This window comes from Eurypyga helias, unplaced genomic scaffold (assembly GCF_000690775.1).
Source record: "Eurypyga helias isolate BGI_N326 unplaced genomic scaffold, ASM69077v1 scaffold34247, whole genome shotgun sequence".
Lineage (NCBI taxonomy): Eukaryota > Metazoa > Chordata > Aves > Eurypygiformes > Eurypygidae > Eurypyga > Eurypyga helias.
In genome coordinates this window covers 170-17,466 of record NW_010260353.1, presented here as the reverse complement: position 1 = coordinate 17,466, position 17,297 = coordinate 170, and the positions used below count along the sequence as shown (strand labels likewise).

At 37.2% G+C, this 17,297-nt stretch overlaps 1 protein-coding gene across 1 annotated transcript in view; it reads right to left on the bottom strand.

The window, feature by feature from the left end:
* Positions 1-13,349, bottom strand: part of SMARCA2 (SWI/SNF related, matrix associated, actin dependent regulator of chromatin, subfamily a, member 2) — a 79,134-nt gene extending 65,785 nt beyond the window's left edge. Inside the window, exons 1-4 of the mRNA XM_010155017.1 lie at positions 13,289-13,349; positions 8,557-8,886; positions 7,633-7,734; positions 5,122-5,371 (exon numbers count right to left, since the gene is read on the bottom strand). Of these exons, the coding sequence (XP_010153319.1) occupies positions 5,122-5,371; positions 7,633-7,734; positions 8,557-8,886; positions 13,289-13,349 (743 nt within the window). The remainder of the gene's footprint in view (positions 1-5,121; positions 5,372-7,632; positions 7,735-8,556; positions 8,887-13,288) is intronic.
* Positions 13,350-17,297: the final 3,948 nt, after the last annotated feature.

Genomic DNA, 17,297 nt, shown 5'->3' with positions numbered 1-17,297 from the left:
AAACCTCTCTTGAGCTGTGAACTTAATAATGCAGCTTAATACTGAACATATTTTCTTTCTCTTTGGTGTTGTTTTTGGTTTGGGTGGTTTTTTTTTTTTTTGGTAGCATTGAATGTTCCTTCTTGTACTATACAAGAGGATGAGCACAAAACATGGCTAATGGGTTTAGATAACTAAATGGATGAGTCACTTTGCAAACAAAGTAAAATGTTCACTTATTAATTCTGCCAGACTTGGCTTGTTACTTTAACCCCAGGTACAAAATAGGTTAAAGTGCCTGCTGATGTAGAAGTTTCACAGAAGAAATCCAAGCAATAGCCAATGCTGGGCTGGGGTTTGTATTTTTGTAATCTAAATTATTAATAAAAATTCAAATATGCAAATTTCTTGAGATATGACTACACATAATTCAAGCTTATGGAGTGTGCTTATTATGTTCCATCATTACACTAAGCAGTCCATCTCCATATGAAGGAATCTATACACTGCTAATAATTTTATTTCTTTTTCTCAACTTGGGTTTATAAAGAGACTGAACAAAAGTAAATGCACATGAAATTTTATCATTAAATTATCGGGCAGATTAGTATTCCCAGTGTAACTTTTCCTCCATTTTTTTCCCTCCATATGTTGAAATTATTGCAGAAAGAGAGTCTGCACTGAGTTACAATGACACTTCAACACTACTGTGGGTGATTACCCACCTTCTATAATCCAGCCAGAGGGAAGGAGTAAGAAAAAAAATCATTTTTTCTAAGCCAGTACAGATAGTACCCTGGAAAACTCCCAACTCAGGTCCATTCTCTATTAAAACATAGTCCTGTTCAAAAAAGTTTAAAATCCTAATGAAAGTCTGCAGCACACATACGGAAGAATAATGAAAAATGGCAGCCAGATGGGTTACATATCAAACACAAGAAGAAACATAAATGTCTAAGTTTTATTTCAGAATTTCCTAGAAGTACTAATTATATTGTCTAGGGAATTAACAGCAGTAGTAATAGTACTAGTATTTCCTTGAGTAGTCAGTAGGATTGTTAAAAGTATTTCATGACAGACACCCTAGCTCAAGCGAATGCAACAACTACTTGAGGTGTTTCTCACCACAGCCACCTTTTGTCTTTTTATAAAGAGAATGACTGCAGCTGTTAGACTATTGCTATCTTCATGGAAAAATACTAACAACTAGTGGGTAGACAAAATCCAAAGAAAAAAGTTTCCTAGGTGTTATTTACAAACACTTCAAGGATACAACCTCACTCTTTAAAGGAAATATTTAATTAATCTTTGCAGTTCAGCCATTTATTTTCATCCATGCAGAAAGCGGGTAGTGTATCAACACAAGAGATTTCTTTGCAAAACGAGTGATGCACACTTCTTCCTCGCTAACTGGGGTCAACGGCAGAGATTATGTTTGCCCATTCAAACCTTTCCGGCATGGATGCCATGCAGTAAGTCATAAGGATACATAACAAGAGACTTTGCAGGTAACAGCAAGAAACCAAGAACAATCTACAGGATACTATTTATATATTTATATATAATACACTAAAGCTTTTTTTTTTTTATTTAGCAGTGAGAAGGTGGAAAAAAGCTGTTCCACAATACAGAACAACTTCAAATTACACACATTATTATCTTTAAGAGATCTATTAGGTCAGGCTAAAAAGCAGCGTTTTATTTTGAAGAAAGGGTTAAGGAGAGTTTTTAAAGCATGGTATGAATTTTTCATTTTTGCCAGATTTCAAGGAACGCAATGAGTTTAACAGCTATTCACGTATGAATAATTTACATTTCTTATATTGATAAGAATTTAAAATATCCAAGTTTCTTTTTATCCATCTTTAGTCACACTGAGATTTACAACAATTATCATATCTCATTTTAAATCAACATATGCTGCAACCAGCCTGTTGGCACAAACACATGAATTTGACAACAGTAACTCTCCACTTTGTTAGTACACACTGAAGCTTTTTCCATAATCAGATCAAGGGTTTTCAGGAAAAAAAAAAGCACTCTACTGATGTTCTATTAGATTCAAAGCTTTTTCATATCCCGCAATATGTTCATAGGAAAATTACTGTATTCCATCTGTACTGGTCTATTTAACAGGTGGTTAACAAACAGAACACTATACTTCTAAGTGCCTACTTGATGAATTGTTTGATGAAACAAACTACGTTAAGTTCCTAGTAACAAGGAAAAGAAAAAAAGAATTGCTATCACCGAGAAAAACCCCTAAATTAGATGTAATATTGCAACAGTGAAAACTAAAGTATTTCACATTTACAATATTGTTCTGTGAGTAAGACATTCTCCAATACATAAATCCTGTGCACAATCTGTTAGGAAACGGAAACGTGTATGCAGTAGCACACATTCTTCTCCAAAAGTCTGCTCTTACACACTTGAGAGGTGTGTATACAACAAGAAAAATGTGACACACCTCAGCAGTAAACTTTTGACCATGTAGCTCATGAATCAGCACTAAATTACTGTCTCTCCAGCAGCACACTTTGCACCTTCAGTCCAGAAACATCGAGTTCAAGGTCACTGTCATGGTTTAACCCTGTCCCCTAAGCTCCACACAGCTGTTCGTTCACTCCTTCCTGCCACCCCACTAGGATGGAGGAAGAATCAAAAGGGTAAAAGTGAGAAAAAAGTTCATGGACGGAGATAAAAACAATTTAATAATTTTTTTTTTTTTAATTATTTTAAATGTAAGGAAAAGAGAGAAAAATATAACAAAGAGAAGAACATAAAACCCAAGAAAGACAAGCAATGTAATGAAAACAATTTCTGACCACCAACCAACCAGTGTCCAGCCTGTCCCTGACCAGGAGCTCACTGCCAACCTCCCCCAAAGTTTTATTACTGAGCATGACATCATATGGTCTGGAATATCCCTCTGGTCAGCTGGGGTCAGCTGTCCCACTGCGTCCCCTCCCAACTTCTTGTGCATCCCCAGCCTAGTTACTAGTGAAGTGGTGAGAAGCAGAAAAAACCTTGATTCTGTGTAAGCACTGCTCAGCAATGACAATAACATCCCTGTGTTACCAGCACTGTTTTCAACACAAATCCAAAGCACAGCCCCTTACAAGCTACTATGAAGAAACTTAAAACCATCAGAGTCACTGAGTAAATCTGATCTTTAATTTTCAAGAATTCCTCACTAATCAGATTCAAACTCACATTTTCCCACAATCAGGCACTATACCAAAATTTTATCTTTTTGGTCTACCTATATGTTTGAAATTAGATTTCCTAAAATACCTATGTGATTCTGTCTTTGCATGAAAATTAGTAATTCAAACAGTTTCCTAAGTATTTCAAAGTATAATGTCCCCTTATTAAGAAAAGTTAACTACTGAGATATACCAAGTAACAGACATTTCATAAAGCTTTCTCTAACTTCACTGGTTTCAGGACACAAAAGTTTATATTGGCTTTTTTCTACTCCCTTTTTATGAAGACAGTGTGAATACATCGTGTTTCTGTATTAAACTTGCCAATACTAAAACTAAGTCTAGCACCATCCAACGCATAAAAGCTGTTAAACCGCTTTTTTTCAAAGCTTTTATTTGATGTTACACAGTTTTAAATAATGAAAGAATTCCAGAAATTGTAAGCATTCTGGTATGCAAAGCAAAATCAAATTCCAGCAGTGTTGTACATTTAAAAAGTTTAGATCATAACCTATGTGCTACCATAAGAAAAAAAAATAAACCACCAAACACTTCTGCAGTTGTCAAACTTTCACCTCACTTAACTGTGCCAAGATGATTATGGTATTTAGAACCTAATGAATATGCTGTATCTGCAACCAGTTCTCCACATTACTAAATGTAACACCACTACTTTCTGTCACTCCCCACTTTCCTCCATTTATGCATACTAAAGACATGGTAGTTTGGCACAAATTGTGCAGTGGAGCAGGGCTGGAAAGACAGAAGGAATAACAATGTGAGGTTAACTGATGGAGAAAAGGTTGCATTATACTGGCCACATGATTCTTGGCTCAGGTTAGTGCTACAATTCTTCCTCTCCCCAACTGTGAAACGGTCTAACGGTACGCTCTACAAGCTTTCTGAAAAAGAAAATAGTGATTGCTCACAATGAAACAGCTGTGGCCATACAGTCCGAAGGTAAAAAGAATAAGGCCTGGATTCTAGACATGGCACAGCATCCTAAAACACTTCACGGTATTTTACCTTCATAAAGTTAAAGTCATTAAACCAGTCTTCAGTGAGATCACCACTTCTTTTGGCTACCTTCCCCTACAAGCTCGTTATCGTAACTGAAAGATGCATCATCAGTTCAAAACAAGAAAATACGCTAAGCATGGTTTCTTTCCGCTAACTGATAATGATCAGGAACATATTTTAGGTGCAGGTCAAGATCATTCTACCTGGCAGATTCTCAAGGTCAACTGCTTATTAGCCTTGTTGATGAGAAGAGGGAAGAAGTCTCTTTCTAAGTCTGTTAGAAATGTCATCATCTATACTTTGTAGTCAGTATAATTCATCACCTAACTGGGGCAATCAGAAGGCAACTTTTAAAGATCGTGCTTCCTGGTAACGTTTTTGGTAGGGTTTTGGTTTAGTTTTGGTTTTAGTCTTGCCCATGACCTGCTTAATATTCTCTTTACTCTTTGCTTGTCCACCCAACCCCATCATACTAATAAAATTTGGTTTTGCTGTGGCCACTAATTCATCTGCCTTTAGACCTACACTGTTCTCTTCTAACTTATCTTCTGTTTATAATTCTGAAAACTTTCTGCACTGAATTGGTTTCTCTGTACACTACAAGGATTTTGATTTCCCAGCTTTCAGTGTTTACAGCATCCAAGCAATACACTAACCCTGCTCAGAGTCCCCAAGCCTGTTTCGAACTTATCTGGTTTGCAATGACACTGCAAGTACGTTTTATTAGTTCATAACTTGGGGTAGAATTAAATCATTGTTTGGTTTGACATTTCCATACTTCTCTTTGACACGGACTCTCTTTGGAAACTCACTTTATACTATTGTCCGTATGGTAGTTGATTGCAAGGACTTTCAGTTAAGAATGTGAACAGCAACTTTGCACATGCACTTGAATCTTGTTACTCGGTTTTACCTGTATTCACGTTCTTGGAGTATTTCAACAGGATCCAATCCTTGTGGCTTCTGGATAGGGCTGATGCGATTCTGCTTTTGCTGCAGCTGAACAATGGGTGAAGGCTGTCCAGGTGTTGGTTGTGGCACAGAAGGACCAGGCATAACGGCAGCAGGCTGGGTAGCAGGGGGGGCAGGAGAAGGCCTCCCACTCTGGGGTGGCGCGGGAAGCTTCTGCTGCACATTGGAGACATTCATATCTGGGGCTTGGCCTGAATCATAAAAAGTACTTACTTGTATCTTGAAATATGGAATACAGGAAAAAAAAGAATCAAGATGGTTTCTGAAGACAGAACATGTAGCTAAGGCAAACTTTCAAAATTACCAGAAAAAGCACAGTGAGACAGACTGCACTCCATATTTTAAAAGGCATACCACAATGAAAGTATACCATATATTGCAGTGAAGTGGTCCGAAGAAAAAGAAAACACATGAAACTTTATGATGAATGCCATTCCTTTTCCTATTTTTTTGCTGATTTTTCATTCTAGCATTAGAAGTACAACAGCTGTAGAATGGATTTCATGCAAGTGTAGGACCTAATTCTGCCTCTTGTTCACTATCCTTGGGTCACTTAGAAGGTAGCGCCTACAATCACAACCTGACAAGAAGCACAAGTAGGTCTGCTTTCAGAGCTCTGTCAGAACTAGACAGCCATATTAAAATTTCTACAACTGTACTTAAAAGTAACCATCATATATAAATAGCCGTAATTTTGTTAAAATCTTCTATTAATAGCATTTCAGTATTTCAAATACTGTTTTATCTTACAGCTTTGTAAGAGTCTGGAAAATTAACACCTCAGTTAACATGAAAACAGGAACTGTCATTCACAGACACCAAGAGCCATATATTTCAGTATGCCGTTACGACAAGTCACCCATGCACTCAGATGTTCAAAAATTGTCACTGACAAAACATTGCAACAATAAAATGTCATTTAATTGTCTGAGGAGTCATAGTAATTTGATGCTAGGAAAAACAACCACAAAGTACACCTGCAAACTCATAATCAACCTTAAATCAAACTCCATATCCTGGCATCTAGGTAAGAAGATTCCTTCAGAGATGAACATTCGTCATTCACACATTTGCATCAAAGTCCAGAAAAGGAACTTGAGCACACGCTGTAGATTCTGTATTTAGCAACACTGCATTTCAGCTTATAAAAAATAAGGAAAGAAAGCAAGCCCACCAAAAGCCTCTGTGTAGCCTCTGTTTTCAAGGAATCATGCAAACTGAACTGTAAAACAAACACTACTACGAACAACTGCATAATGAATGAAAAATAAAGTTAAAGAAATAAGAACAATCTTTAAAAATGCATCAAATAAAACCTACAACCAGACAGAGCAAGGACAAATGATTTTCTTGTTAAAGAACCAGCAGTGAAAAAAGACAAACGGTAAGCAACCTAAACAGAACAGACATATTATCATGACATACTGGATTATTTAGATAAAACTATCCGCCTAGCAATCTTATACACCTGTCAGCAGTTTTTAGCAGCAGCATTTGAGGTAGAAAACACCATGCCTGGTGAACTCACACATACAACTTTGCAAGAAAAACTTTTCCCCTCTTTATTATCCTGTTCGAAGTGTAAGTATTCTACGGGAGTATTCCAAAAAAGCAATTCTACATCTGATTCCATACTAGTATTTAATTTTCTTTTTCTGTTCCACTAAGTAGCTGACTAATGACAGAGAATCGATTATGACATCAACTATCATAGCGTCATCACTGTCTCTACACTAACCATCAAGCAACAAGATAGCATAGCTTCTCTACTGTATAAGCAACCTGCGTTATTTGCAAGCCTGCAATATTGCATTTATTTCTAATTCTCTCTTTAAAAAATCCAAAACTTCAAACAACATATATTACTATGGGTTTCAAATTCTTTTCAATACAGTACTTATTCCACTCCACTTTCAAACAATAAAATCAGCCTGTAAATCCAAACGTGAAGGATTTGGTTCCAAACCTGATTATCGCAGAAGGGAACATCTGCGATTTCATTACATCTCAAAGTCTACACTGAACTTCAAAGTAATGCAATTAAAAAAAAACACTCTACCATGGTTTGGAAAGTTTTGTTTACAGTCGCAAAGACTACAGTTGAATCACAAGCTTGCTGCAACCAGGCATGCTCAGAACATAACTTGGGAAGTGGATTTTATGGTGTCCCTCAGACAGCTTACGTATTTCATTCTCGTTGTAAAAAGGTGCTTCATGTTCAGGCTGCCTAACAACTGCAATAATTTCATGTGGTCAAGTCATTCATGGATGAACAAATGATTAGATTCTCCTGAACTCAAGTCCTAGGCACAGTAACGGTTACACTACCTTTCTGCACATGTTTTTACCTTCTCTTTTTTTTCCCCCTCTGCATCTTTTCACCAAACTTGACCCACACTGTTTAACCATAACTAAGTAGATGACATAAAATCATCATTATACTCTGCTATACCTTCAGTCCAAGTTTTTGGCGTAGTGGTAGCCGTATGTCCAGGCATCCCTGGAGCAGGCCCTGGTCCAGTTGCAGCTCCACTCATTGTATGTAACCCAATACCTGCAATTCGACAGAAGAAACAAAATTATTAAGATAAAAGGCATTTCCAAGTATTCAAAATTCTGCTTTCTAGCAAGCTAGTCTACTCAGGTAAGTAGTATTTTTCTCCATTAAATATGGATTTAAGTGGATTTGTGAAAAAATGCATGTGATGTCTTCTAAAAGAAAACCTGAATCTGTAGCAAACTCATATCTACCCAAAATGAGGTGATGAGTGAAATTACTAAAATCATTACTAAAAAGAAAATTAACCCTCGATTTCTAATGCAAACTCTGTAATGGAAGAGTTCAGAACTGCCAGGTGCAGGGTGTTTAATGTAACATAGTTTTCTTAGGACCTAAATGTGCTTTCTTACTGCTACATTTATTATAGTTATGAAAAAAAAAAATCCTTATTTTTTTCACTTGACAGCACACTATACAGGGTTTGGTTTACTTTCAACAATCTAAATAATCAGTCAACTTCATCCAGAACTTTTTAGCTACTTTTCTGCATCGCGACAGGAGACTGATAATTTGCTCTAAGAAAAGCAGTAAAACGGCAATCAGCTAAGTATGATTAACATTAAAAAATGTCAAGCATAATCAGGACGGACATAGTACTGAGCAGTGAATCCACTGTTATTTTGGTTTTGATGATATCCTATCAATAATACCTGTGATTTATGCACTTGCTCTATATTAAAACCAAAAGCTGCTGTTCATGTAAATGCCAGAATACAGCCCCAAATTATAGCCCTGCACAGCACCCATTGCTTAATTTTTCAGAGGTAGAACTTCAAGAATTACCTGTGCTCTGACACAACGCCTAGATTCACTTACCAGACTGTCTGTTGAAGGCACTGGGAGGTTGCTGCTGTTGGATGCCAGGCAGGGTCCTCTTGCCCTGAACAGCAAGCTGGAGGTTGTCTGGTAAAGGCTGACCTCTAGCTAACATTTTGTATGCTAGAATCTGAGCCCGCAGCTGATGCAGCTGTACAGGGCTGAAAGGGGAAGGACCTCTGTTAGGTTGATTCATAACTTGTGGGTCTCCTGTTATAATGGGTCCTGGCTGGCTGGCAGTCATCTGAGGTGGAGTTGGACCTCCTCCAGACATTGGACTGGACACATGCTCTGGTGCTCCTAGTGGAGATGGGTGTGGAGACATATAACCTAGAACAAGTAAGAGGATTACAATCTTACCTCTCTGATTAGGCACATCTAAATCCCACCTAATTTCTTTAACAGTACATAGAGTATAAAAATGTCTCTCAAGTCAGGATAGCTGTAGTATTTTCTGCAAGAACCAAAGTACAATCTGAAGTTCCCTGAGACATCAAGATAGCCTTGAGACATCAAGATGGATTTGGGAAGAGCTATGGCTATACAGTTAATTAATTCCCAAAAGTAAGAATTACTCTCACAAACAAAAGTATGTACTATAATACAGAAGCATCAGAATACGATACTGTTTCACTGGAATGTTGGACAAATATTTCATTGCGGAACACATGCAATAAAGTCTGTCTATTTTACAGCTTAATATTTTAAGTTTATTTTGATGTACACACATCAAGGAATATCCATTCACTAGGCCCCCTTTGCCAAAACTCATCAACATACAGAAACAGAAACATATGTTATTCAATTACTATACAATTCCTCTTTAATTTATACAGATTAAAGATTTGAGCCAGTCAAAGAATGTCCATTATCTTTACAATCTGGGTGCTCAAGAACCTGGAACATCACCTGCAAGCACAAAAATCACCTTCTGAAGAAGCTGATGAAGACTATATTGCTCTATGAAGTTTGAGGAAAGCAAGCACAGACCTGAAGCAAAGAGTGCTTGTATCTTATTACCGTACCTCTGAATGCAGTGGTTTTAAGTCTGAACTTTTATTACACTTAACACGTATTTCCTTGAGTTTGGCAATGTACCCATGAAAAGAGATGGCATAGATTTTTTGTGAGATTTCCAAGAATATGTAGCATGTCAGAGAAAAAATAGGAAGAGCGAACCTTCAGATAATGTACAACAAATAGATTTTAAAGATCTCCACCAAGAGAGAAAAAGAGGTAACAATATTTACCCACTTTACTCTGGTGTTGTGGAGCACAAATAATGCCCTTATAAATTTCAAAAGCCTAAAAAAATGTTAAAAAAAAAATATTCTAAGTCTTCTGGCTCACTTCCACACTCTTTAGCAAGCCACGGACCACTGAACTCTGCCCAACATTATCAGTGAAACTACATCAATTCTATCTATACATAATCCAAATCACAGTAGCAATTAATTTTAACCTCTCCTTAGCATCACTGTTCTTTGTGGCCCTTCAGTAAGGGGAATACAGGAAAAATCTCAAAGTAGTCTCCACTTTTCTGAGATGACAGGAGCTGTAAGCACTAGAACTTAACACAACTGTATAGAGAAGAGTGACAAAGAATGGGAAGTCCATCAGTACTGAGGTCTGGGGATGAAAATAACCTACAATAAAGCAAAGCCTGTAAATGTCTGACATACAGGGCAAAGAAGAAATGGTTTTGGTTCTTCTTAAAAAGGAAAATGAGGGAAAAGTACAGTAGGGAAAAAATGTTTTTGTGATGGGATAAGACCAGATAGATGAAACAGAAACAGACTGAGTTCTATTTTGTAACTAAAGGGGATGATGACACGAGAGGAAGAATACTCTAATGAGAAAAAGAAAAATTAAGCAGAGTTTCCCCTGAAGAGTTCAGGGGAAAGGGAGGAAGACACCTTAAAAAGTTAAAATTATTGAAGTTATTTACTAGGCCAATATAAAAACTGTACATACATCCATTGTTGGTGTTAAAACCTGTGATAAATAACCTTAAGTTTACTCCACAAATTCATCTCCTTCCTCTGATCTACTTTTGCCACTTTATTTTTTTTAAGAGGGGAAGCTACAAAACCCTCTTGCTGAGCATACAGCTTTAAAAAAATAACTATGCCATAACAAAAACGAAAATATACAATTGCATTATTGTTTTATACTATAAAATGGGCTTTAATGCAATGTTTATCCATTACTGTTACATTCTGAACCTCAGAATTGAAGTAGGACTTACTTTGAATACCAAGTTACTAAATTATCAAAACCAGCACAATTGTTTTCAAAACTGCCTTTCAAAGAAAGGTTTCTTTTCCCCTTAAGTTATATTGTTCAAGTTATATTTTCTTTAATTACTGATAGATTTCAGGTCCAGGATCTTGAAATCCATCTGGTCTATAAAAATCTAAAATTGTGGTGTAAGATGTCTTCAGTCCTGACAGTTCCAGCTGCAAGCTTGTTACCATGTTTTGCAGAGGGGATTCTTTTAGAAGCAGGCATTTTTGAGCTTTCTAGATATCTATTACTTACACTTTCCCTCAAAGTCCTATGCACTAGGATTCTTGGCAATAGGAAACCAGGCTTGTCGAGAGTAAGAATGAAAACAAAATTCCCATAAAGTATCTCAGGAAAGAACAAAAGCCTTCCAAACTTCTGGTAAATACTCTAAAAGGCAGCAGGTTACAGAACCTGAATCTTGTGGTATCGTATGGAAGTTTTCCTACTGAAGTTTGAAAACTTTCAGAACATTTAGCAATGTGACAATACACACAGTTACAAGCCTGTCCTAATAAAGTCTCTATACCATTTGCTTTTTTCCTACCTTACTACATGGACTTTAATACAGGTGAGCAGACACACAAGAGCTCTGAATAATGACACGTGAAAACTCATGAAGATTGAGTTTAACCAGCACATGTCATAAAAGAAAAATATCAAAGACACAATCCAAAGGAAATGTGCAAAGACAGACACCTTTTTGAACTTTGCACTTTCATCTCCTATGAAACACTTTAAATGCATTTTTCCATGGAACACATGAATTTCCACAAGTATTCAGCAGGTTTTCAAATACCTAGCTCATTAACAGTTACTTGCTGAACTGCCATGTACCCCTTTCTCTAGATTTTCCACAGAAAAGTATGTTTTCTATTATGCATTACTGTATTACAGGACTCTCATCCCATGACTCTCATCCTCAGACTGCAAGTATCCATTTGGTTGAAAGGGATTTAAAAAGACTGGTTTTCTATCTTGGATCTATATGCTAATGGACAAAAAGAACAAGGTTAGCAGGTGAGACTTTCCCCAACATGTACCAGAATAGCCTGAAGTGCTACCAGCACTTTTTTTGAAAACATAATTGTGGAAGAAGAAAAAAAAAGAGACATACAGGTAAAGAAAGCCAGAAAGCTCCTCAATAATGTTGAGTATTTAAAATATTAGAACGTGGCAGAGGGGCAGGTTTTAACCATTTCTTTTAGAAGTCTGCTTACTTTAGAACTCCAGTATTCTTTGTTACCTTGCAGCAGTTGCCAGCATACACCAAAAAGAGAACAGGGATCTGTAGTCTTGAGCTGGCCACAGCTGCTACTAAAACAACTTCCTGCAGAGCAACACAATCTAGACGTCCGATCTCAGCCAGCACAGGAAAGCAGAAAACAACTCAGAGCTACTTATATTTGAAGCATTTGCAACTTATGCTCCTGTATTTTGAGCACAGCACATTATGTTTGAACTGGACACATATTCAACTTCTGAAGTTCTAACTGATGGAGAATTTGTCCCTGCAAAATCAGTTCTATTTTACTTAAGTGGTATTGAAAGGTGGAATGGATAAACAGTACTTTCTAATGTCCAAGGTCCAAGACCAGGATTCAGCTGACAAATGACACACCAGGGTTTCAGTCACAGCCCACTAAAAAGTCACAAAGCAGTTCAGGCTGAGTCATTTTACTGATCTGTACCTGTTTTCTCCTTCTAGCATTTCTTTTATCCTATGTAATTAATCAACAGGGAGTATCTCTTCACAGATTTGCAAAGAGTATGTCAAATCAGGACCCTAATTTCAGCTAGGATTCTTGAGGTGTTCCTGTAATGTAATTAATTATGCAATACACAAAGCCTTATCTGCTGAACTAATACTACCAGGTGTTACCAGTTAAATCTCCAACATACTGAGCTGCTTATAGAATGCATTGCCTCTTATATGGCAAACTAAAGAACACAAAGATGGCATGTAGCAGCGTGGTAAAAAAAGTTTCTATTTTCTGACAGAAAAAATTCTGGAACTTTGATTAGCCCTTGACCTAACATTACAGATATCACAGAAGGTTTGTCCAGGTTTGCTTGGGAACTTCTCTCTTATCATTCCTTCACCACAGGTTTAAAAGAAATCACATTTGAATACATCTACAGTAGCCACATAACACAGGAAAGAACTAGTTGGGATTTTTGAGAGATGTGAACTGAAATCTGTAATAGACTTAGTCCAATTACTTGCCCCAGCTACAGACTCGAACCTTAGCTTTTCTCCAACACATGACTGATGGACACTCCAGAAAGCAAGGGGATTCAGTCGTTCACCTTGCTCTGTGGTATCAGTTCAGCCTTTCCAAACAAAGCTGAAAAGAAATTATTGGAAATCTGTTCCAGGGAACTACTGATTCTTTGTGGAACAAAGGGGACCCAAAATCATACAACATGCACAGTATGTATAAACCTTGGCTATGCTGGTCCATTGGACTCTGAGGTGGGCCAATTCCAGGGTGAGGAGGTCGCATACTCTTCATGGAGCCACAGTGAACATCTTCAACCATTCCTTTCTCATGCAAGCCATCAATAGACTGTGAAAACAAAATCAGTATTTATAGAGATATAGTATATAAATCCACTACAAAAATCCAAAGGACTTTAAGTCAAAATTTAAGCAAATACATAAAAAATAAAAACTTTGTTTAGCAGTCATTCAAAATAAATACAGTGGGAAACTTCACCCCTGGAATCAGACATCTGGGGAAACACAGAACACCATTAGACTGCTTGTCCCATCTGTTTCCTTTTTGGTTTTTTTTCTCTCTTTATGAACGGTTTGGCAATGCCAGGAAGGCAAACCATCCAAACACAAACACATGAACTGTACTGGCCTCGTATTACAAAGCAGTGGTAACACACACCAACTTATAAAGTACAGCCTGTGGCTTTGCTCAAGTTATTTTTATCCCAAACTTTACCCTTTTGGTCATTACTCTACTGGAATAGGAATGCCCCAAATACTGCTTCTCTTCAAAAACAAAGAAGACATTGCAGAAGGTAACTTGCAGGACAGGCAGTCAAGAAAGGGGAAACATGGTTCTACTCAAATAATTGTGCTCCCTACAGTGCCTGTCATCTCATTCGCTCCTCAAAAACTACAGTTCCCATGGTACTTGAAATGCAAAACACAGCCAAGTGCCTTCTTCAGAGCTCAAAAAGAAGACAGCTTGGGGTCAGGAAAACATGCTGAAGGCACACGGGGCACTGGAAAAGGCTCCATAATAGAAACTGAAGGACTCACTATGAAAACAGGTGAAAAGTAACTTCAGAAGGAAGATGTCTTAAGGAAACTACCTGAAAACAAAAATTACATCAGGTCCCTAGGTAGGGAAGAGACTATACTCATTAACTTCTAACTTGGAGCTCTGGAAGGCTTTGCACTAAGAAGGAATAGGCTGGCATCACTTACTTACCTTCCCTCTACAGACACAGCAGCTCTGCAGCATGCATATACACTAAATACTGTTCTTGCAAACTCTACCGTGAATGGAGACTTTGCAGTCTGTTTTATCTAAAAGCACAGCTATTTATTGAGTATTCTTTTTCAAAAGACAGTTAAGAAAACTTACTCCAGTAGAAAATACAGGCAGTTAACAAAAAGAGTGTGCAAGAAGCTGCATCAAGTTAAAGGAAAAAAAAAGACACTGTGACATTTCCTTGCACGTAAATCAAATTGAGCAGAACTAAACGCAGGTCATCCTTTCTATAAAAGGAAAAAATAATTCCAAATTTTAATTTGTAAACCTTTCATATAAATTTTCCACTTTCCATTGCAATAATCAGATTTGATTGAAAGTATCTTTAAACACATGGAGATGGGGGTTTTGTTTTTCATAATTTTTGAAAGATTTCACTATCATTTCTCCCTATCAGAAACTATGGGTGAAAAGGAGAAAAGTTATAAAAAAGGAGAAATAAAATTGATTTTTTATGCTTTATCAAATCATTTAGTTGTCATGACAGTATAAAAACATTTGTGGAAAGAATCTGTATCAGAAAAATACCCATTACTCAAGAATCTACTCTTGATCACAAGAGCTTGAGATATGGAGTAGTCATGCACAGACACGTGACTGACACATTAAAAATAGTCTCACTGTGCTAACCAAGTAAATCCCGATGCCCTTTTCCAAGACATGATGACCCCTTCGTCTCCCTTTGCCCCTACTTACAAAGATAAGCAACACAGTTCACATTTTACACACAGGAGCTGAATTCCACAGAAACTGAAACACCTGTAAAGCCGGATCCATTCCTATTTTATCATGGTATGTGTCGAGGACTAAATCTTAGGGCTGCTAAAGAAGGCTGCTCCTCCTTTAAGGAGGAGGAGGCTATGCAAGAAACTGTATCCGATTTCCAGTACAGAGTACTCCAGCTGTACATATCTGTGGTATGACCGCTAGGATGGCTGTCACTGCACTAATGGTGGCAACTGTGAATTCAGACAGCTCTGATGGGACTAAGATGGGACATAGCCTGCATGCCCAGGGTGTCAGTAAGTACCAGCAAACAGAAGGTGAGGAAAGGAGCTGGCATTAATGAAGAGCAGCAGCGAAGAGGAACACAAATAAATGGTATTTCAGAAAGAGGATTTTTAAAAACAGGAAGACAAAGGTAAAGATGTGACCACACAAGAAAACATCCATTGAAGAAATGCTTCTATGGAAAGAAGTGATCAAAAGAAAAGGGTTTTGTAAGATAAGTTAAAGAAAATGCAAAAACCTGTAGCAAACTAAAATGCTTCAGGGCTAATGGAAGGGAGCCTAAATATAACAAGAAAGGGGTTTGCTTGTGTGCTTGCAGGAATTATTCTGTGAAAAAAAAGAAAGTGCAATTCACTAGCAAACAGGTTACGAAAGGTAGAACTCATTCATCAGATTTTACTAGCAAAGCTACAAAAGATGAAGATGACAAGAAATTCTTTGAAGACAAAATTAGTTTTAATGATCACAGTACTGCTAATTTATGCAGAGACACCTGTATTTCCAAAAATATTTTTCATTTAAAAGCACCTTTACCATTTAAGGAAAAACCCTATAAAACAGGAGACAATTCAGCAGAGGTCTCCAAAATATTATTTTTCATAACTTCTTGAATCACTGTATAGTTACAGAGTTAGAAAATAACTTCAAATCTATGTAGCAGGTTAAAAATTAGAAAATTTCTGTGAATTCTGCAGTCCTGCATGGGAAACGTAAGCTATACTACCAATAAAGCACTAACTACTACCACACTGGAGTACTTTTTAAAATTACTCTTTTAATATGACAGAACAGACAGGAAACAGGAAGTTGAGACATATTCAAGTCTGAATACACATTAGTATTTTCATTGGTCTCTGTAAATAAGAACAAGCACAGAACAGGCCAGACATATAAACAGTGCTTCCAGAAAACATAACGAGGGATGAGTTTCAACTGTATGCAAGTCTACACCTCCAGACTTGGCAGACTTACAGACTTTACATAATGCCTAACGCATCGGAAAATTTTGCCTACGCTGCTTTTACTCTCAATTTAGTAACTAAGATCTTCCCAAGAGACAGTATTGCATCACAGTTTGACCTATTTCCATGTAAACTGTCAGATTTTGGTGTCTTTTTTTTGTTTCTGTCTCATTCTTAAAACAAACGAACAAAATTCTGGCCTTGAAATCAGAGACTAAGATCGAGTATCAAATTAGATTTCTTCTAGAACATGCATCCTCTGTACCAACACAAACTACACAGACCAAACAGCCATGTATTGTCATATAACTGCACAGCATAACTGAATCCATCCATCACTGATGGACAACCAGACTGACTGGGGTTGTCCTTGCAGTATGGACTTGTCCAGCAATTCTGTAGTGCAAGGTGTCCCTGCCCGTGGCAGGGGGGTTGGAACTAGATGAGCTTTAGGGTCCCTTCCAACCCTAACGATTCTATGATTCTATGATTCCTATAAATCACTGAAACACCATTTTATACGACATCTCTTCCAATTTTCAAGGTTTACAACAATTCTTTTTTTCACTAAACATACACAACAAAAACAATGCAGGTAACATGCCTACTGAATAAAAAGCTATTACTTCCAGGACCATGACAGAATTTTGAGACTCTCAGAACGTCTAATGTGCACAGATCTACTAGCCAACAATATCTGAAATGGGAAACCATCTGCCTTCTGTTTTAATGGAACATCTGAGGGAACATGTCATATATGTAGCAAAAAATATCATGTTTTCCTGTTACTCACTTTTTTTCTCGCTCATAAAAAACAGTAATACTGCACATGACATCATAGCAATTTTTCTGCAGCCACAAGTGATTACGTATCAGGCTACTACTAAACGCAAGAGAAAATAAACCAAGAGGTCACAATACCCTTCCCATCCTTCAAGTGAGAACCATGTAAATTATACAGATATGC